The following is a 22,756-nucleotide window of genomic DNA, read 5'->3' as shown; positions in this document are numbered from 1 at the left end:
TGCGCGGCCCGCGTTCTAATTTATCCCCTTCAAAATACTACCCTTGGGAGCGAATGCACATCTCCCACCAGTGTTTCCACTGTTTCATGTATCTGGAAAACTCTATTTCATGCATGGTTTTCAGTTGTTGCAGCGTGCGTTTTTTCCTTGATCTCCTTTATCGTCTGAAATCGTTGTCCTTTCATTGGATGATTAAGTTTTGGAACCAGCCAGAAGCGACAAGGAATCAGGTCAGGAGAATAGGGGGAGAATGGAGAAGCGTTGTCATCAAGCTTTTGACAAATAAACTTGTGGTGGAAAAACCACTCCCCTGTTGCCCACAACTTTGGTCTCTTCCGACAATTCCTTTCGCGTAAAGTTGTCAGTGTTTGGAGGTATCGATAACGATTGATTGTCTTACATTGTTAGAGAAATTCATGGTGAATGACACCCTTCGAATCGAAGAAACCAGTGAGCATGAAGTTAACGATTGATCTTACCTGGTGAGCTTTTTTGGTCTTGGTGAATTTTTTGACTTCCACTAAGATGACTGCACCTTGGTTGGTCCACGTCGTAGCAATAAACCCAAAACTCATCACATGCAATGATGATTTTCAAAAAGTTTCCATTAGCATTGGTCATTTCGAAGAGCTCCTGACAAACCTCTAGGCGATGCGCTTTTTGATCCTCTGTCAGTCATTTGTCGCGGAATCTCCAATTTCTGGATCAAAATCTCTTGATATGACCCAAATAAGATGTCGCACTCATCTACCATCTCTCAAATCGTCAAACGACAATTGGAATGCACAAAGATATTCAATTTGGCGACATGAAAGTCGTCAATTGAGGTTTCAGACCTTCCTGAACGAGGGTTATGTTCCGTTGATGTTCTGTCTTCCTTGAACCATTTAAACCAATGGTGATGCGGTGGACGACTCATAACTTCATCATCAAAGACTTGCTGCAGCATTTGAAAAGTTTCCATCAACGATTTGTCCAATTTAACGAATAATTTCACGCAAACACATTGCTCCTCCTTCACGTCCATGAAAAAAAAAACGGCGAACACGAAAAACACATTTTACTAAAACAAATGAACAATCAGTTTGGAAAAGGTTAGAGTAACAAAACAAATTGGAGATTATTCAAGAAAGTTCCCGCTAAAAAATGAGTGTTGAACCAGCTGGCAACGTTAACGCAATTTGAAAAGTCCTGGAACTTTTTGATCAGACCTCGTATAGTCACAAGCAGACACGTTGCAGGTGTTGTTGTATATGGGTAAAGAATATAATAATAATAACAAAGAGATTCACCATTCATCTGAAACGTCGGCGGGACTCACTAAGACAGGACATTGCTAGACTGATTCAGATCAGCACTGGCAATGCCACCAGACGGGTGAAGAATAAAGTGCAGAGAGTTTACCGGAACTATGTCATCCCCAGTGAGACACCCTTAGTTAAAATTCTGGACAGACTAAAGCAGAAACTTTCTGTCATAAGCATTCGGTTACGACGGTATGGCGAAAGTTATTCCAGACGTGCCCAGAATGCAACATACGCGAGGAACCAGCGGAACTTTTTCAGTTCTCTCAACGAATCCCAACAGAGCGTCCAGACAGTATAGTTTTCAATGACGGAAGCGAAAGAGTATTGGGGTGGTCTTTGGGGGTTATCCGCCCAGCATGTTGAGTATGCTGACTGGATCACCGCCGAAGGCACCCTTCATGCCAATACACTTGGCATGAATTTTGCGGATGTTACCGAAGAGGAAGTTCGTCAAGCCATAAACAGCTCGAAGAACTGGAGAGGCCCAGAGGGAACAGAATTGTCGCAGCGTGGTTGCCTCTAATTTTTGACATCAGAACGCAGGCCCTCGGTCTCGAAGATCTTTCGTCGAAGAAGATCCTAGCCCCCTTGACTGATCCAATATCACAGATTCTGTTAAAACGAACCCATGGCTCTTGAACCAAAAATATATAAGGACAAGAAAAGAGGAGAATATTGTATATCAGCGGATGCATTCGCTTTTTGGTTGTCTCTGAAAACGGCGAAGGAAAGACTGCACCTGTCGCATCGCTCACTTCTAAATCGTGCTTGCAAAAGTAACAAGAACGAAGACTGGTTAAATTTCAGGAACTCACAACGTGAATATAAGAGGCTCGTGAGGTGCTCGAAACGAAACTCCTTTAGAGCGTACTGTGAGGAACTGGAAGGCGAAAGGGAGACTTCAAGGCTGTGCAGAGTCCTCAAAAAGGATGAGTCGGCCAAGTTGGATTCTCTTAGAAAACCCGACGGTACTTTCACGAGCTCCAGACTGGACTCAGTACAGACCCTCCTGGAAGTACACCACCCGGGAGAACGGGTGAGAGAAGTGGTAGGGGGAGAGTTGACAGTTCTTGCAACCCCTTCAACACGCAAGTGTTGCAAGGGGAACTGGAACACTGCGAAAGCGGTTGTTACCCATGAAAAGGTGAGAGCTGCCATACTGTCCTTTGAACATTTCGAAGCACCTGGCATGGATGGCATCTATCCGGCAATGCTAAAGGAGGGTATGGAGCATTTAGAGTGACCTCTAAGAAATATTTTTCGAGGATGTCTTGCTCTGGGCTACGTGTCTTCTTCTTGGCAACAGGTTAAGGTAGTTTTCATACCGAAACCTGGGAAAGATGACTATTCTAATCCAAAGAACTTCAGACAGATCAGCTTGACTTCATTCTTGCTGAAAGGTTTGGAGAGACTGGTGGAGCGTCACATTCGTGGAAACGCACTTAGGTCACACCCACTTAGTGAAAACCAACATGCTTACCAACGTGGAAAGTCCTGTGAGTCTGCTCTTCATTCTTTGGTCACAAAGATAGAGGATGCAACTTTGAATGTTGAGTACGCGATGGGGGTGTTCGTGGACATTGAAGGGGCTTTTGACTGTGCGCCTTTCAAAAACTTTGTGATGCCGCCAGAGCGCATGGTGTTGATGATGCTTTAATTAAGTGGATCCATGCTATGCTAACGCAAAGATTGCTGTGCGCTGAGGTAGGGGTCAATCGCTACCTGACTACGGAAGCAACGAGGGGCTGCCCCCAAGGAGGTGTGCTTTCGCCGCTTCTGTGGAGTATGCTGATCGACTCACTGCTATGCGAAGTGCAAAATTTGCCAATACACGCTCAAGCTTATGCTGATGACGTGGCTGTACTTGTTGTTGATCGGGATCTTGGAACGGTGTGTAGGAATATACAGCGTGCCGTTGATTTGATAGACAGCTGGTGCCTTAGACATGGTTTGTCAGTTAATCCAAATAAAAGCACAATGGTTTTATTCACAAAAAGGAGAAAACTGGATGGACTTTGCCTCCCTGAGATGAGGGGTACTACCCTTCAACTCTCCGAAGAAGTGAAATATCTGGGGGTCACTCTAGATAAAAAACTTCTTTGGAACAAACATGTAGAGGTAAAGATGAAACGAGCTCTCACAGCTTATGGGCTGTGTAGACGGACCTTTGCCTCGACATAGGGACTCAGGCCTCATGTGGTAATGTGGATATACGTTGCCATCATTAGGCCGATGTTCGTATATGCATCCGTAGTCTGGTGGGTTAAGGTGAGACAAAAAGGTTTTCACCGTAAACTAGACGCACTGCAAAGAACTGTTTGTCTGGATATCATTGGTGCCATGAGCACGACATTCGGCGCAGCTCTGAATGCACTACTCAATTTGCAGCCGCCGGATATATTTATTCAAAGCACTGCAATGAGAGCAGCTCATAGGCTAATTGGATTAGATCTATGGGAAAACAACGGATGTGGGGGGCACAGAGCATTGGAAGAGTTACTGGGAGGACTAAATCCAATTCTTACAATGCCTTCCGATTCTCGTGTCACCATACATCTGTTTGGTAGAAGATATGTAGTTACCCTGAAGCGTAGAGAGGACTGGGAAGACCCAGAGGAATGCGTGGCGGGATATACGAAAGTCTTCTACACCAATGGCTCAAAAACAGAAGAGGGTTCTGGAGCCGGAGTCTACCTCTCGAATAAAAACGAGAAGTGGGCTTTGCCTTTGGGACAATATGCAACGGTTTTTCAAGCCGAAGTTTATGCGATCCTAAGAGTGGCAAACGGGGTGATTGACGAGCAGTTGAAGGGCAGGGGCATCGCAATCTGCAGTGACAGTCAAGCTGCACTGAGGGCATTGAGCAGTCCTTTGATCACCTCGAAAATCTTTCAGGAATGCAGAAACCGTTTGAACTCTATGTCTAGATTCAATACGGTGGAACTACTCTGGGTACCTGGTCACTGTGGCATAGAGGGAAATGAAATCTCGGACGCTTTAGCGAAAGAGGGGTCAATCTCCCCTATGCCGGGACCGGAGCCAGCAATTGGGGCATCAGTAGCATTGGCTAAATCTGTTTTCAAAAACTGGGAACAAGTTTCCCATAATGACAGGTGGCAGAGTCTAAATGCTGCTCGACACACCAAACTTTTCCTGCCAGAACCCAACATACGTACCGCAAAGTTTATCCTGTCGAAAAGCAGGAGGACCTGCAGGTGTATTGTGGGCATTCTGACAGGCCATAATTCACTAGTTGGGCATATGTTCAGAATAGGAATTACCGAAGATGATACGGGTCCCTCCTGTAATGAGGAAGCGGAATTCACGGAGCATTTCCTATGTGAATGCCCCGCCTATGGACGCATCAGGCATCAGATCTTTGGTGCCGATGTTCTCCAATTGCGACGGGTAGTATCACATCCACTAGCGGAAATCCTGCGATACGTTAACGAATCCGGAATATTGCGTTAGACGGGGGTGGCGAGTACAATGGGCCTGAGTGCCCAGAAGCTGTAGCTTCTCCCCCACCAGACACACACACACACACGCACCTGTCGCACAGACGCGGACACTACACTTTCTCTTGCAAAGCCATATGCGGTTCATGGCTCAGTAAAAAGAACTAACAGCAATCATGATCAGTAAACTCAATTTTGATATGATGTATGTATCGATTTTTCGAAGAAAATGTATACATTGCATGTATGTTTACGAATGATGGCTCTGAAAGTTTTAAATATTTTCCCTTATTTTTTCAGGTTCGAATGAATACAATTCAAGGATTTCAAATTTACTCACCAATCGGTTTTATGATGTATCCCTGTAACTTTGCGCATTTCTGCAAAGAGTGCGATAACTGTGATGTAAGCCAAGCTGCTGGCTATTTCGATAGCACAAACTATGACGTAGTTTCTTTCTACAGTCGTGATTATGTTGAAGGTATGGTATCCACATATATTATCAGACAAAGCTCAAAACTTATCTCCTCTTCCCAATTAAAGCTCGAAAGAAACTCGAAAGTATAATTCCAATTGTACGTAACGACAACGACATCGACAGTTTACAACACAGATCCGACAAAAACATCAACAACGTACTAGACATGTTCGTAGCGGCACAGCTTCCTGTTCACATTTTACGTGCCGTGGAGCCGAATCTTCGATTCGGAGAAGCAATCCGGAGATATTTCGAGAATAAAGATGCCATGATACCCAAGTGTCCCTTACATGAATTCAATGGTGATGATAGTTTAAGAAGAACGAATGAGAACTGCATTCATTTAGCCTCTAGAAAACAAATTGGTGACGCTATCATTAGGTTTAGAGACAAAATAAGTGATACAGTCAATTGATATAAATAATGCTCAACTACTGTTAAGGCAACTATTTTTTTTAATTATGAATATTAAAATGTTAATACAACCATTTCATTTGTATAGAAATTGAATGGTTACTTTTGACTGCTGCAAGCAAGCGAGTTATATTTGTTTTAACTCTCCATCATCATCGATTGTTAGTGTTTTTTATTTGCCTATTTATTTATTTTTCTAAAGTTCCTTTCTATGTCATTTTTGTAAAATTGTTTAGCTGATAGTTAACGTATTGCTATCGTGAATCGAAGAACTGAAATTGTTACACTGTTTATTGCCAAATACTATTGTCATTAATTAAGGGCGGCTATTATTCGTTGGTCATTCCTAATGATTCAGGTTAGTTGACATTTTATCAGGTAGTGCTTCATTTGTATGTTTAAGAGAAAAGGAAATGTTGTGAATGGAATTAATACTAAAACGAGAAAATATATTTGTATATAATTTTATATTCCGACTTGAATTGAGTTTTAATTCCGTGGCTAGTTACCAACGGGACAAAAATCGCATAAGAACGTTAATTGATCCAGCATCAATGCTAGGTAGGTATCAGTGGCCGCGCCGAGCAGCACAATTAGCGCTGTGGTTCGCCGTTTCGATGCCACAAACTCCTGAGACCGTGACTGCTGTTATGAGAGCAGAGAGGCAGAGTCCAGTCGGCTCAGATCTTCAGAGCCAGCCCGTAGCATCCACGAAGGAGAGCAGCTCTCTCACCTTGCAGCTAGAAATCTCTCTGAGGTCCCCAAAGAATGATTTACCCAGTGTCCATAGCCTGACTTTAGCTAGAGCCGAGCAACCGCAAAGCAAGTGCTTGAAGATAGATGAGGTTCTTCAAAAATGAAACAAGGCACACAGGAACATACAGTTAATGGAAGCGGAAAAGGAAAGGGAACTTCCCATCCTGGACTTTAAGATAATCCAAAAAGATAGAAGAAAGATTCCTCCACTTTTCGGCCATTTTCCCACCACATAGGCCCCTCAACCCATATACGATTTTCAAGGTCTAAATCTCCTCCTGTTATACTAGTGATCACGAATTAAGCTCCTTTTCTCGAAATTCTCAATATTAGCGGAGATATGAGCGCTTAAAGTTTTTCAAAAGATTCCTCCACTTTTCACAGAATATGACCGAAAGCGACAAGTACTCAACAGACCGTATGCCACTGGTAACCCTTGATTTCTACCAGAAAATAACAGGGTTCAATGTAATGGGCCACAGGATGGTCATAACACTACTAAACAAGGAGAGAAGACAAAAAAAGGGAACCATATAATAGCCACACCTGATGAGCAAACTACTAAACTACAATCTACCAAGGAGCCAAAATAAAAAACAAAATAGAGCGGAATTTACAAGATAACTTGCTCAGAATACTTAATGATTTACATAGAGCACACCCAAAGATTATCTCAAACACGTGTTTCCGACCCGCCCGATGTTTTCCCGGAGTAGATGCAGCATATGTCGCTCCAATCGTCCCCGCTCCTTTGGGCTTCCCCTGGAACGCCGTTCCTCCGTGCCACTAACCAGTATGGTCTGAGTTTGGGGTACTAAACCAAGGTAAAAGCGGGTCCTCCCTTGGAGGGAGACTGGCCGTCATCTGTTCAAGTGCGGGGGTCTTAGGCTAGATAAGCGTCGGTCTTGATCTTGAAGGGTAACTGCCCGTCCACGTACACTCTGGATAGGTGGAGCATCACAAGGAATTATTAGGGGTAAAATTCATTTAGAAGGAAGGGGGCTACCTGCGAAGCCTTCTTCCAGGTTGGAATCGTAGTGATGTTCATGATGAATTTGTTATTGGTAATACTTAAGCCAAGTTTCTTGAAAGTTGGACACCACCATCACTGGCTATACTTTCAGAAGTTCGTCTTTTTGTGTCTTGGTTAACATCATTGCGCAAGTTTATCTTAAAAAGCCATTTCACAGTAAAAACAAGCAAGCACACAACAAGTCCATCTAAAAAAGTACTGAAAACCGAAAAAAATTACTGAGGTATTATATGGCTGCCATTTGTTCCTTCATGGGGTACAGCACATCAACCAGACCTAGGCGCTATCGTTCGCGGTTATCTGAAATGCGATTTAGCTCCCCCCACGACCTTCCGGAATGCCCGCGCTCCTCTTCTATTGTTCCGCGCAAGTACTCTTCGAGTAACCCAATCTCCAACGATCTTGGAAGTTAAGTCCATGGTGTTTAACGTAGGTACCTGTCGTGAGACTTAATCCTACGGTCCTCTTAAGACACGGATTGATTTTGTGACCACAATCATAGCCCCGCTGAGCCAAGCAACAACGGTACCAATCTATACCAAGTGCATGGCTTAGCATTCATACTGGTGGATGCAAGAATTACCTAAATTTCTACCGAACTATGGAGTACGGCACCCGTGTTGATACGTAACACCACGTCGAGGTCCGAAGGTCTCTTCTTGCTTGAGCACAACCACAGCCACCATGAAACTCCCACTAGGGGGCCAACTGCAAATAACCGAGCTGTCCTCACATACAACAGGAGTTCACCCGAAGTATGTGAGTCCAGGGGCTTTCCCGGTTCCCATGATACCAGTATACCCCTGGTAAGGTTTCGTGACCAATTTGCCACTTCAGATGAGTCCCCGTGCAGACTCGGGTCTGATCGCCCTGATTAGGCCTTTGGAGCATTCGCCTACTGAATCACGGCCAGCATACCAAAGTGATTACAGCGTCTCCCGGTGCCACCACTATGGAGGTTCTCCTCGGTCACTTGGTTTTGGTTTGGCCGATAGGGTTGCCGCCCCATCTTCTTCGCCGCCATCTCTGAGCACCAACGCTCTTGGGAGAGCGGATTCCACTGCATGGCTTAGCCAGTAACGTGATTGTCGTCCCTACTTAATGTGCGACCTATCCCCGGGTACCAGACATTGCGCCAACCAAGTTATTTGTTTGTAGTAGTATCAGCTTAGCGTATCCCAAAAATACGGCACGGTCAGCTGTTAACAAAGAAAGTTTTGGCATCTGCCTATCGTTCAATTCACCGGCACCCATTTTCCTTATCCATTGCATGTAGGCGCATGGAAAACGGTTTGTTGAGAAACACCTGATTGCTTGGAAAGCATTTCAATTCGTGGTCCTTAACTTTCCTGGGCCAATTTTCAGGCTCCTTGTCGCTCAGATCGAAATCGCTATCTTTGAATCGGCGGAACCAGTTTCGGTACATTGTTTCCGATAGAGCATTGTCGCCGTAGGCCTCCACAAGCTTATGATTGATTTCTTCAAATTGAAGCAAAAAAGTAGAGCTTCCCGCTAATGCTTTTTTTCGGGAATAAAACGGGACATGATTATTGAAGAGAAAAAATATGCTTTTGCATGAAATTGATGATGATATGAACTGACAATTGTTGACAAATGTCGTACTAAAAAAAATATGGCATGCTCATAGCAGTTTCATACACTCACTGATGCCATCTGTAAGCGAACAGCGGATTTAAGCTTGTACACCTGGTATATGATTTTGTAGCATACCTTATATAGAATTAGATGCGTAAAGTACTCATCGGGGCCTTTCAGTGGTTCACATGATTATATACGGTGAAAAAAAAATTGTACATCCCTCTTTCCATGTATAGGCAGTCTCCCTTTAAAGTACACGTAAATTTACACCACTCACTGTATGCGTTTGAATTGGCATAGCTGTTTTGGAGAAAAGTGAGTGTTACCGATAGATAGACAGACAAACAGACAGTGAATCGATTGTAGTAAGGTTTTTTGTAAAACCTATATCACGAAGAAACAAGACCCTCCATAATAGATCCACCACCATGTTCGAACGCGGGACTTGGTGTTTCACGTCCTCACCTTCACCAAAAGGTAGTCGAATATAACGAAATTCTTCTGTTGAAAACAACATGATTTTTGATTAGTTGAACCATAATATACGGTGGTCGAACATTCAACGTGCTCTTTCGCGAATCATAATCTTGCGTAACAGTTGTTTCTGATGTTAATTGATTTCGAGTGGGCCGAAAAGCAACCGGTTTTGTATGCCTAGGCATCATCATCATCAATGGTGCAACAACCGGTATCCGGTCTAGGCCTGCCTTAATAAGGAGCTCCAGACATCCCGGTTTTGCGCCGAGGTCCACCAATTCGATATCCCTAAAAGCTGTCTGGCGTCCTGACCTATGCCATCGCTCCATTTCAAGCAGGGTCTGCCTCGTCTTTTTTTTCTACCAAAGATATTGCCCTTATAGACTTTCCGAGCTAGATCATTCTCATCCGTACGGATTAAGTGACCCACCCACCGTAACCTATTGAGCCTGATTTTACCCACAACCTGACATGGTATCGCTCATAGATTTCGTCGTTATGTAGACTACGGAATTGTCCATCCTCATGTAAGGGGCCAAAAATTCTTCAGAGGATTCTTCTCTCGAACGCGCCCAGGAGTTCGCAATTCTTCTTGCTAAGAACCCAAGTCTCCGAGGAATATATGAGGACTGGCAAGATCATTGTCTTGTACCATAAGAGCGGAACAGTTTTTGTAAGCTGAAATAGGCTCTGTTGGCTGACAACAACCGTGCGTGAATTTCATCATCGTAGCTGTTATCGGTTATGATTTTCGACCCTAGATAGGAGAAATTATCAACGGTCTCAAAGTTGTATTCTCCTATCTTTATTCTTCCCGTTTGACCAGTGCGGTTTGATGTTGTTGGTCGGTTGGTTTTCGGTGCTGACGTTGCCACCATATATTTTGTGTTGCCTTCATTTATGTGCAGCCCAAGATCTCGCGCCGATTTCCGCCTGCTCGATCTGGATGAAGGTAGTTTGTACGTCTCGGGTGGTTCTTCCCATGATGTCGATATCGTCAGCATAGGCCAGTAGTTGGGTGGACTTAAAGAGGATCGTATGTCTTGCATTTACCTCAGCATCACGGATCACTTTCTCAAGGGCGAGGTTAAAGAGAACGCATGATAGGGCATCACTATCACTGAAATTAATAATACAATGTGGAGTATATTGAATCGCTTTGTTAACTTTATTCCACCATTCAATACTGAAATGATCTAGTCTTTACATTCGTCAAATAAGAATCCAAAATTCGTTCCAGGTGGAAATTCGGTTGGTTCTTTTCCTCTGTAAAAAAGATTTTTTTTATTGATTTAGATATTAACGTTCCTTAATAAAGATACATACTTTCTAAATAATATCGCATTAGCAGGTCCAACTAAAGTTGCATCTTTTCCTTCGATAATTAAGCAGGTACCTTCCCGCAGTGCTAAACACGGACGTTCATTGACCATCAGGAACTCAAGGATTCTCTCCTCACGTGTCTCACCGCGATGAGTTGAGTTAGTGTCTGGGTCTAGATAGTGTGGATTGATATGAAATGGTACAAGTTTCAATGCATCAAACGATCCTGGACAAATAATTGGCATGTCATTCGTCGTTTGGATGGAACGTGCTGCAACATTGGTTCCAGCACTGCTTCCAATATAGGGAATGCCATCATCTATGATTCGACTACGGATTGCCTCGACTAATTTCTTATCGTAAAGATGTTTTAGCAGCAAAAACGTATTGCCGCCACCAATGAATATTGCTTGGGCTTTTTTAATTGATGCAATTTGATCTGGTGACTTGTGTATTCCGTCTACTTGGAAACCCCATTTTCCAAGGATGGTTTCAACTTTTTTCGTATATCCATCGTGGTCACCACTGGCCAAAGCATAAGGGATGAAGAGAACGTGTTTGGCGTTGTTCCTGAAAATATAGTAAATGGTTTATTTAAGTAGTTTGAATGAATAATCCTTTGATGAAGGGTCATCATTTTAGTTTTAATTTGACCCTCTAAACACTTGGTTAAATGGCAATCAAATATGTTAGAGGGGATTGTGTGTCGCGCTCTTAATTAGTATCCTTTTAACAAATAGATGACAAGCGCAATATTTTCATAAAAAATAATATTAAAATAATCCTAATTCCGATGTAGCCACTCCAAAGCCCGGTTGGGAAAGGAGGAAAGATGCATAGCTTCAGTCTGAATGCTGTACGCTACCGCAGGGTCTCAAGGTGTAGGTGAGGAAAGTGCAGGAACTTTGCAGTCTTGCAGATTACTCACTGAGGAACCTATCCCCACACTTGGCAGTTAGGTATAAAATGCAAATCCATTTAACGGGAAGAAGGAGAAACTTGAAGTCCATACGGATAACCGGCGGTAGTCGTTTGACTTGGTGACTGGATCCGGCTCCCGTAATAAATAGCACGGCGTCGAAACCGCTAGTCGTGGGGCGGTTCGACGCCTAGCTGCCACGACGACCAGGAGCATTGCTCCGCATGTTGCAGCTGTTTCGCATGTTCGACTTGAGGTCATCGCGAAAACTGGTGACCAAAAGTCGTTGGGGGCAGAGGCGGCGGCAGCAGCAACTTCACGCCGCACTACAGGCAACAGTTTCAGTACTCCCCGAAGCACTCTTCTCCACTGTCCAGCTGAGGTTCGTGACGAATTCCAAAGAGCGTGTATAGAATTCTCGGGAATGGATCCTTTGCATAGACCAGGTATTCCCAGGCTCTCACTAAGGCAGGACATTGCTAGACTGATTCAGATCAGCACTGGTAATGCCGGCAGACGGGTGAGAAATAAAGTGCAGAAGGTTTACAGGAACTATGCCGTCCCCGTAGTTGAAATTTTGGACACACTAAAGCAGAAAATTTCTGTCATATGCAATCGGTTACGACGGTATGGCGAAAATCACTCCGGACGTGTCCACAATGCAACTTACGCGAGGAACCAGCGAAGTTTTTTTAGATCACTCAACGAATCCTAACAAAGCGTCCACACAGCACGGTTTTCGATGACGGAAGCGAAAGAATATTAGGACTTTGGGGGTTACCCGCCCAGCACACTGAATGAATCACCGCCGAAGGCACCCGCCATGCCAATACGCCCGGTATAAATTTGGGAATGTTACCGAAGAGCCATAAACAACTCGAAAAACTGGAGGGGCCCTGGTCTGGTTTGAGTGCAGAATTTCTGATATAAGAAATATACCAATATACACAGTCTGTTGGCACGCAGCATAAATCAGGTCATTAGTCGGCCGGAAGAATTTCCACCCTTCCTTACTGCGGGAATTAGCTTCATTATCCCTAAAAAGGACACGGTGCAGGACCCCGCAGACACAAGACCGCTTACCCTCTACAAATTCATAAAATCCATTATTAGTAGAAGGGTCAATGGGCAACTTAAGACCAACAACATTCTGCCCGAGGAGCAGAAGGACTGCCGAATTGGGTCAAGGGGTTGCAAAGAGCAACTCATTATTGACTAGGTAGTGGTAGGACAAGCGACTTGAAGCCAAAGAAACCTCTTTAGTTGCTATATCGATTATCCCAAGGCTTTCGACAGCGCCCCGTATACCTGGCTAATCGATGGCAATCGATCAAAACTAATAAAGTTTTTGGCGACAGTCATGGAAGGGTGGCATATCCCCTTATCACTGCGTACATCTGAGGATGCTAACGCTTCAGAACATGTCTATATACGGAGGCCCATCCTCCAGGGGAATTTTTTTTAGTCTTGGCTACTGAATAATGCTAGAGGGCATGGTTTTGCAATAAAATATAGCCTACGTGCTAAGTGCGAGCTGACACACTTGATGTACTTAGATGACATCAAGCTGTATGCTGGTACTGACGACCACCTTAAAAGTCTGCTACGAATAGTGGACATGTTCAGCCGTGATGTTCGGATGGAATTTGGATAGGTCATCACGAGCCGCATGCCGGACATAGCATTGATAACCTCCACATCCAAGCTATGACCGAGACAGACTTCTACAAATACCTAGGAATTTTCCAAGCAACCCATACTCGAGTTGATGATATGAAGGATGCTCTACTATTCGAATTCCTGCTACGTATAAAGCTGGTACTTAAATCGTATTTCTCAGGAAAGTCCAAATTCCGAATGCATCATCCAAACTCTATCGTGGAGCGGATGAACCTCCATCGTGACATCGGAGGTAGGGGCGTGGTTCACGTGGCGGCACAACATCATCGCCAAGTCGACTCGCTGCGCGCTTATTTTTACAGCAAGGAGCAGGCGAGTCCCTTGCATGCGACCGTTTGAAAGCACTTAGCTTGAAGGATCGATCTTTCAACCCTCGGAGTGGGGTGAAGTCAGACCGAGAGCGGATAGATGGATGGAAGTCGAAGGCAATGCGCGGTAAACATGTGAATTGTTTTTGGCAGCCATTTATCTATTTGCATTTGTCGAACAGATGGCTGTGTGCTGGGGAGCTCTTTGCTGAAAACGAGGGATTTATGTGTGCCATTCAGGAAGGCGTGATCGCCACCCGAGCATATAAAAAGCTCATAATGAAAGAGGGGTTGGAGAACGACCAGTGCAGAATGTGTGGTTTGGCGTTAGAGACATTGGACCATTTGGATCATTTCTAGCTGCACTGTAATCCTGTGCGGAGTTGCCAAATCTCCCATCAGGCGCGTCCCTTCGTGCGGATAAGGGAATGCTCGGCGAATGTGTCATGGGCATGCATATGCACGCATCCGGAGATGTGCGTGTATGGGCATGCTTATGCGCAGGCCGGGTAGGTGGGAAGTAAACGCCCACCCGTGGATAAAAATTGGCTATGGGAAGGACACCCAGAAATTAAACCAAATATGGAAGAGGAGAAAAGTAGTTTTTTTACGGTGCAGGGCTTCGGAAACCCAGTGCCGGCGGTTTTTGGGAGTGAGCAAGCGGGCTCCCGGCCGTCGATATCCAACGACCGCAGTGCCTCAGTAGTGGGAAACTTGGCTACTGTGGCATCTAATGCTACAAGAGATAATGGTGGATTGGAAATTAGGTCCACACCGGATCCCTTTAGGAGGAGTTCGAAGCTTGGGAGATCACCACCGAGAACAATGGTTCTTTTTGGTAGTCGAGATTCGTCGCGGGACTCTGAAAGAAATACGAATAGTCCCTTAATCGAGATCATTCCTTGTGGCGCAAGGCGCGAAAGCAAACGAGAACATACCGGAATGGCGTTCGTTACACTTGGGGAACGAATAAATGAACTGTGTGAGTTCATCAAGGAGAGGCGGAATATCCATCAAAATATTCGAGCCTTGATAAGAGGCATTAAATTGTCTTATATCAGGGCACTCGAAGAAAAGAATTCCCAAGCGTCAGTTGGCAAGGTCACAAGGGAAACGCAGGTGACGCCTCCCCGTGATAAAGCAGGCGGGAAGACAGGAAAACGGGCTAGAGACGGTACCAGCGAGCCTCTTGGACCACAGCAAGCCCCGAAGAAGAAAAAAGCCTCTTCACCAAAGAAGGCGGAGTCGGCGAGAGTACCCGCTAAAGTCGGTAATCTCACGATTGCAGCCACAACACCTACAAAAGTGGAAGAAACCAACGCCCGGAGGCCCGAACAATGGACTAAGGTGAGCAACAAGAGGAAAAAGGACAAAAAGAAGCTCCGCCCGGAAATAATAATTATTTCCAAGAAGGGAAATATGTCCTATGCCGACATTCTGCGAAAGGTGAAGTCAGACCCGGAATTGAAGGATTTGGGGGATAATGTGAGCCGTATTAGGCGAACACAGAAAGGGGATCTGATGCTGGAGTTAAGTAAATCCGCCGACAAGTCGGCCGATAACTTCCGCGGGAAGGTGGAAAGTGTACTTGGAGAGGAAGCTGAGGTAAGAGCTCGGAAACAGGAGATAGTGGTTGAGTGCAAGGACCTAGATGAAGTCACCTCACGGGAGGACATCTGTGCTGCGCTAAAGCAGCAGTTCAACCTCGGCGATATAGACCAGAGTGCCATAAAAAGGATGAAGAAGGCATATGGTGGCACACAGACCGCTATTATTAGTTTGCCGGCGGAATCAGCTATTAAGTTGATTACCGCGGGCAAGGTAAGAGTAGGTTGGGTCGTGTGCAGGCTCAGGGAACAAATCTCTCTAAAAAGATGCTTCAGATGCCTCGATTTCGGCCATTTTGCGGCGGCATGCACTAGCCAGCATGATAGGTCGAGGAGTTGCAGGAAGTGTGGGGAAGAGGGCCACCTCATCAAAGATTGCACCGGAGATCCACGGTGTATGTTATGCAGTGGGAAAGAGGGCGTGGACGGCCGGCATATTGCGGGAAGCAGCAGATGTCCGGTATATAGGAGGGAGCTGAACCGCACAGGAAAATGAGATTGATACAAATCAATCTCAATCACTGTGAGGCAGCTCAGGACCTGCTCTCGCAAACCATTCGAGAGTCGAATGTCGATGTCGCGGTTATTTGCGAGCCATACAGAAACTACGGCGGTGCGACTTGGGCGGTGGATGCGTCTGGCAACGCCGCAATCTGGGCGTGCGGAAGACAGGCCATTCAGGAAGTCATGGCCCCCCCGGCAGCCGGTTTTATAAGGACGAAGGTCAACGGTGTCCATATTTACAGCTGCTACGCTCCTCCTAGTGCAACCTTAGCACAATATGAGGAGATGTTAGACAGTCTGGTGTTGGATGCTAGAGACCGCAGCCCTAAAATCATTGCGGGCGATTTCAACGCGTGGGCCCTGGACTGGGGAAGCCGATCGACGAACACCAGAGGTCAAATTCTGTTGGAGTCATTTGCGGAGCTGGACATCGTGCTGGCCAACGTTGGATGCGTGCCCACCTTTCGAGGAAGAGGGTCGGGTTCGATCGTTGACCTGACATTTGTTAGCACTTCACTGGTGAGGGGGATGGCTTGGCAAGTGAGTGAGCACTACACCCACAGTGACCACCAGGCCATCTTCCTCCACATTGGGAACCGGGGAAGCAGTCAACGACGCTCTGGAGGTGGAAAGGCTAAGGCGGTTGGCTGGTCTATCGGAGCTTTCGACGAGGAGATATTCCTGGCCGCATTGGAGGGAGCCCATGATCCGGATGGAACAGCGGTGGAAAGGGTCACACAGCTGTCTCAGCGTGTAACCGAAGCATGCGACGCTACGATGCCACGACGACGTTTGCACCACGGCAAGAGGCCAAACTACTGGTGGAACACGGAGATCGCTGCCTTGAGATCCTCTTGTCTCCGAGCGAGGAGACTTTCCCACAGGACAAGAGGAAGGCCGGAGCACCAGGAGCGTGAGGAAGAATACAGGGATCTGCGAAGCAACCTTAAGAAGGCCATTCGGAGAAGCAAGCGGGAATGCTACCAGAAGCTCTGCATGGAGGCTAATACGAATCCGTGGGGTACAGCCTACCAAATTGTAATGAAGAAGATCCGCGGGCGAAAATCACCTCAGGTGACATGCCCACGGCTCTTGTTGCAAATAATTGCAACTCTTTTCCCGCAGCAGGAGCAGGACGAAAGAGAACCCCAACTGGCAGCTCAGCAGGACGTCTTCTCGATCCCTGATGTTACCGAAGAGGAACTTTGGGAAATCTGCAGACGTATTGGGGACAGCAAGGCTCCGGGATTGGACGGAATTCCGAACAGGGCTCTGAAGGTGGCGGTCAAGGCCAGACCAAGGTGGTTCGCAAGCACATTCGAATCGTGCATGGCGGAAGGAGTGTTTCCCGCCCAGTGGAAGAGGCAGAAACTGGTGTTGCTACCGAAGCCTCGAAAACCACCCGGCGTGCCCTCTTCATATCGCCCTATTTGTCTCTTAGACACCATGGGGAAGATGTTGGAGAGGGTGATATACAACAGGCTGCTCCCGTTCATCGAGCTTGCGGGTGGTCTTTCAGAGCGGCAATATGGGTTTCGGCGAGCCCGTTCTACGGTCGATGCAGTAGCAAAGGTCGTGGAATTGGCTCGAAATGCGATGGCCATGGGCAAATGCTGTGCTCTGGTGACGCTGGACGTCAAAAATGCTTTTAACTCAGCCAACTGGGGCTGGATTAAGGGCGTTTTGGCCAAACTGGGTGTTCCTAGCTACTTGGCTCGGCTCATCGAGAGTTACTTTTCGGATAGACTTCTCTGGTACGAGACGGACGACGGGCCGAAGGAGTACATTGTGACAGCAGGTGTGCCTCAAGGTTCTGTATTGGGACCGCTGCTGTGGAACATAATGTACGACGGAGTGCTTGGCCTTAGCGTGCCGGAGGAGACAACGCTGATTGGTTTTGCGGACGACTTGGCGGTAATTGCAATTGCAAAGCATCCCGAGGACGTGGAGCTTTATGCAAATGAAGCCATTCATACCATCAAGTCATGGTTACGAATGGCCAAGCTGGACCTGGCGGACGAAAAGACGGAGGCGGTCCTCATTACCAACCGTAGGAAGAACAACACGGTTACCATCCAGGTTGGTAATCGTGAGGTCGTCTCAAAATCGGTTGTCAAATACCTGGGGGTGATGATCGATGCCAAGCTGAGTTTCAAGGGACACTTGGATTATGCGCGAGAAAAGGCAGCAAATGCCAGCTCATCCCTTGCAAGGATGATGCCTAACGTGGGAGGGCCGAAGTATAGTCGCAGGCTACTCATCGCGGGAGTGGTGAGGTCGATCCTGCTATACGCGGCCCCTGTCTGGGCGGGAGCGTTGAACCACGCGGTCAACCGGAGGAAGATATGTTCGGCATACCGGCCAATTGCGCTAAGGGTGTGCAGCGCATTTAGGACGGCGTCGACGGAGGCAGTGTGTGTTATCGCAGGAATGATCCCTATAGATCTTCTAGCGAGCGAGGCACACTGGCTCTACGAAAAACGGAAGGCAAATCCAGCCGAGGTGAATGCGGATTTCCGAAAAGCCATCAGGAGAGAGTTGTGTGGCAAGTGGCAACAACGATGGGATAACTCCGACAAGGGCAGGTGGACCCATACATTGATCCCGTGCATCGAGAAATGGGTTAACCGAAAGCACGGAGAATTGAATTACCACCTGACACAGTTCCTTACGGGACACGGTGGCTATAGGAAGTACTTGCATCGCTTCGAGTTGGACGAGTCTCCCAACTGTCCTGAATGCGGTGCTACACTCGAGGACCCGGAGCACGTTATGTTCTATTGTCCCAGATTTCTACAGCAGAAAAGGAGGTTGAACAGCATCTTAGGGGCGGACATCAAGCCCTCCAACCTGGTGGAAGAGATGTTGAAGTCGGAGGAAAACTGGATGGCGGTAAATGAGGCAGTAGCCGTGGTGCAGGCAAAACTCCTGGAGTTGGATCGAGCTCGGAAGGCGGCGCGACGGAGACGTGACATGGACGAGCTGGTATAGCGAACCAGAGCCTCCCCCGCGAAGTAATACTTCACGGTGGTCCCGCGGGGAGGGGCGGAAGAGTGGGGGTGGTTTTAGTGGGTGTGAATCCCACACACTGCTGCAACCTGGCGCAGCAGCGTCTTTCTAAGATTTCCACCTCCATCCATAAAAAAAAAAAAAAAAAAAAAAAAAAAAAAAAAAAAAAAAAGCTGCACTGTAATGGCACCGGTGCAATACACGAACAGGCATAATGCTGCATGTAAGGTGATTCATCAAAACCTTGCATGCAAGCATGGGTTGATCACGGGAACATGTCTGGTTTACCGATATGAGCAGCAAGCAGTACTTGATAGTATTCATCGCTCCTCAACTAGGGAAAAACAAAATGGTTCTATAACCACAGCACACTCTTAAGGCGGTCTTTCTATAAACCGCGCTCATTTTTTGAGCATTGCATGCCGTATGCAATGCAGTTGATCAAATTGGCTCTGCGTAAAGCAGTATAGAGCGCACCCCTCTAGCTATAATCAGTCTACGAGTGCATCAGCGGCCCCTAACATTTGGCATCATCTTTACCAGGGCCATGGACACCTCGGTGCAAACCTTTTGTAAGTGCTGCTTGAAATTCAGCCTCGCATCTACCATCATTTGAAGTGGTGATATGCTTCCCCATTCTGTTACGGACAGTGGTTTCCTTACCCCGCTTCGTGATAAGCACCGCCTCTGTTTTATCCTCCTCGAGTGCAATACCTGCAATCTTTCAACCACTTCTTTATAGCCGTGATTGCTCCGGATGAATATAATTCCACATCCGCCAGATCTTTTGCAAAACAATCACCGCTATGTCATCGGCGTAGCTCACTATCGTGGCCTGGCAACTGGGACGTTGAGGACATCATTAAATATGATATTCCATAATAGCGATCCCAGAACAGAGCCCTGTGGAACACCCGAAGAGACAATGTATTCTTTGGTTTCCAGTCAGATGGCGTTGACGAGCTGGCCGTACGAAAGTCAAATTATCGGTCTGATAAACCTCCCAGACTTTCTACAGCCGGGAGCAATTTATTGTAGATTGTTCGCTCCAACATTTTCCCCATAGCGTCCAATAGACATATAGGTCTGTAGGAAGAAGGCTTACCAGGTTTAGGCGACAATACTAACCTCTGTTTTTTCCATGTGTCGGAAAAGATCCCATCCGCCAAGCATGCTACGAACAACTCTACGAATATGTGTGGCCTCGATTTAACAGCCAGCTTAAGGGCTTTGTTTGGTATGCCGTCGAGGTCGGGCGCTTTGTTGTCTCCCAGCCTACCGCAAATCTCCAGTACTTCTTTCGCCGTTACTGGGGGTATAGCAGCTGTAGACGTATATGCCGTCTATGCTTTCCCATACGAACCCATTGGTGGACTGAATCATACATTCCTGTATGGCTTAGTCCCCACATGCCCACAAAACCGCCCCACCTGCGGGATCGGCTAACCATACATCTATCTGTCTGTCTGGCACACTCATTTTTCGGAAAAGATTATAGCGATTGACACTAAATTGGGGGGAAAGGTAGGAGCTGTGAACGCTCACGCGTACAGTGAGTTACGTCATTCTATGTCGAATTTAAGGAGAGGGAGGTCTCCGTACATGCAAAAGTAGTTTTTTTCACCAAATATAGTCATGTGGGGTATCAAGATTGGTCTAAACATTGAAGTCGATGGGAAACGATTAAAAGCCCACCCGAAACAACGGCGGTTTGACACGGTGGATGGGGATTTGAACGCTTCGCAATTGCATCCAGATCAGGCCTCTGACAGAACAAAATGGCAATCCATCAAGACGAATCCACTTGTGAACTGGACAGAGGCTGAAGAAGAAGAATACATTCGGAGCAAAGTGCAGTCAATCTTTCACTGTTTATATCTCTCAAATCCTAGAATTATTTCTTTGTTTTCGTACCGTATTGGGTGTTAAACACTGACAATATCAAGATCTCCAAATGATTACATGTATATTGCCCTTCATCAAATTTTTTCAATATCTAATAAATTTTCGATAACTGAAAACAAAAAATTGTAAATTTTTATGATATTTATAGACTCTATTATTTATGTTATCAACATTCCTTAAACATTCCTGTCCCCCTTCCCTCTGGTTTTCCTTTTATCTTGTTTTCATCTTGACCAAGGTTTCGAATGAGTTATTAAAGATTATTTAAAAATAATCGAACAGGTAAGCCAAAGTTATTCACTTTTTTCTTATAAATAGAATTTATTATAAATACGATTTTCACATACTTATCTACTGATAATCTAAGGCATTGACCAAGTAGCCATTGATATGGTTCACAATTACATCTACATATAACCTCATTGAGCAAGCAAGTCGCGGCCGAGGCACGGTTTAGAGGCCTTACAAGATTCCTCTACGGAGAAATCTGTGGAAAGCTTCCACTTAGTACCTACGGCACATCAGCAAGGAGGATAGAGTAACTCGCATAACTATAAGAACTGGAAACCTGATTACAGCCTGTTAATGGCACCTTTGGGTAAATGTCCCCAAAAAACAAGGGAGGAAGGCTTGGTGGAGGGAAACCTCAGCCGTAAAAGAGAGGGGATTACAAGCAAAATCCTGCCTGTCAGAAGCTTCTATCCCTCCCCTATCACGAAAAACGGAACAAAGGAAAGTTGGTGATGTGAACGCAACTGGTCCAATGCCAGTATATGGTAACCGATCCGGGCACCGTGAACCTGGGAGCTTACAGCCGACGACAGCGGAAGAAACTGCAAAAGAAGTCACCTCCAAGAGTAACGATATCCAGAGAAATTGGATGGACAACGGAAGATGAGAACATGCTAGTTACCCTGGTGAGAGCCACACTGGACACAGCCAGTTTAAGAGCCAAATCTATGGTATTCGATTAGTAAAGGGGGCTAGAATCTTCTTCGATAAGAGATCCTCAAGATCGAGAGTCTGCGTCCTGATATCAAAATTATTAGAGGCAACTACTCTGTTCCCAGGACGTCTTACAATACCAGGTTAATGACGAGAGGAGAAAAGTCATGGTTGCCTCTGTTTGCTTGCTACGATTCTTTATGTCCTCCGCTGACGTAAGAATTTAGGGACCTGGAAGTGTATGTAAAATCAAGTGACCTTGAACTCATAATGAGTTGTAATTCGAATGCTCAACATATTTATTGGGGGAGTAACAAATGTAATCCTAGAGGAGAGAAGCTATTTGATCAACTGGTCTGATGACCACTAACGTAGGATGCACGCCTATGTTAGTGGAGCCAAGAAGAAGTTAAATGATTGACCTAACAATCTGCACTTCAAAGTTGTTCCAGTTGTTTAGAGGCTGTGCGGATGTTAGACGGACTCCCACTCTCAGATCACTTGGAATCTGACCTTTGGCAGGCATACTGTAATATGAAGACAGAATCCTAGGAAAATAGATTCGACAAATTTCAATGAACTCCTTTACAATCCTCCTCATGATGTGGCGAATAATATTTTCCGGAGTCAGGTTAGACCGTTTTTAATAATGACTGGTTTCGAAAGTGATCCTGATTCTTTAACTAGCCTCACACATTAATCTGGGTCAGTCTTGTTAATTTAGCCAGCATAGCGAATTCTCTCATGACTGCGCGTTTTTATCCTGGCCATGCTGTCATAGGCCAGGACCTGATAACGCCGGCCTACCCAGGAGGACACCGAGACGTGGCAAGTCTTCTATGTATTGGTGGATGGCAGAAACTGCAGAGCAGAGAGGAAGGAGTGCCACAAACACCGTCACTTGACGTAAGGCCTAAACGACCGAGCGAAGGCATGTACCATAATCACAGAGTACAGATTAGCCAAAAGAAGACTCCGCAGCATAATAAACAGGAACAAAGCTCGCTACTGCCATGTCTCGGTTACAAGCTGGT

The 22,756-nt window shown here is 45.9% G+C and overlaps 2 protein-coding genes across 3 annotated transcripts in view; one reads left to right on the top strand and one right to left on the bottom strand.

Annotated features, from left to right (window-relative positions):
• Window positions 1-6,133, top strand: part of LOC119656829 (chondroitin sulfate glucuronyltransferase) — a 122,482-nt gene extending 116,349 nt beyond the window's left edge. Inside the window, exons 7-8 of the mRNA XM_038063475.1 lie at window positions 5,066-5,246; window positions 5,309-6,133. Coding sequence (XP_037919403.1) covers window positions 5,066-5,246; window positions 5,309-5,658 — 531 coding nt within the window. The 3' untranslated portion in view covers window positions 5,659-6,133. The remainder of the gene's footprint in view (window positions 1-5,065; window positions 5,247-5,308) is intronic.
• A 4,534-nt stretch (window positions 6,134-10,667) lies between these two features.
• Window positions 10,668-22,756, bottom strand: part of LOC119657875 (probable alpha-aspartyl dipeptidase) — a 35,126-nt gene continuing 23,037 nt past the window's right edge. For both annotated transcript variants that reach the window (XM_038065004.1, XM_038065003.1), the window contains exons 2-3: window positions 10,849-11,415; window positions 10,668-10,788 (exon numbers count right to left, since the gene is read on the bottom strand). In XM_038065004.1, the coding sequence (XP_037920932.1) occupies window positions 10,719-10,788; window positions 10,849-11,415 (637 nt within the window). In that variant the 3' untranslated portion in view covers window positions 10,668-10,718. The remainder of the gene's footprint in view (window positions 10,789-10,848; window positions 11,416-22,756) is intronic.

Source organism: Hermetia illucens, chromosome 5, assembly GCF_905115235.1.
Source record: "Hermetia illucens chromosome 5, iHerIll2.2.curated.20191125, whole genome shotgun sequence".
Lineage (NCBI taxonomy): Eukaryota > Metazoa > Arthropoda > Insecta > Diptera > Stratiomyidae > Hermetia > Hermetia illucens.
Note: the sequence above shows the minus strand (reverse complement) of the source record. Positions and strands in the feature narration are given on the sequence as shown.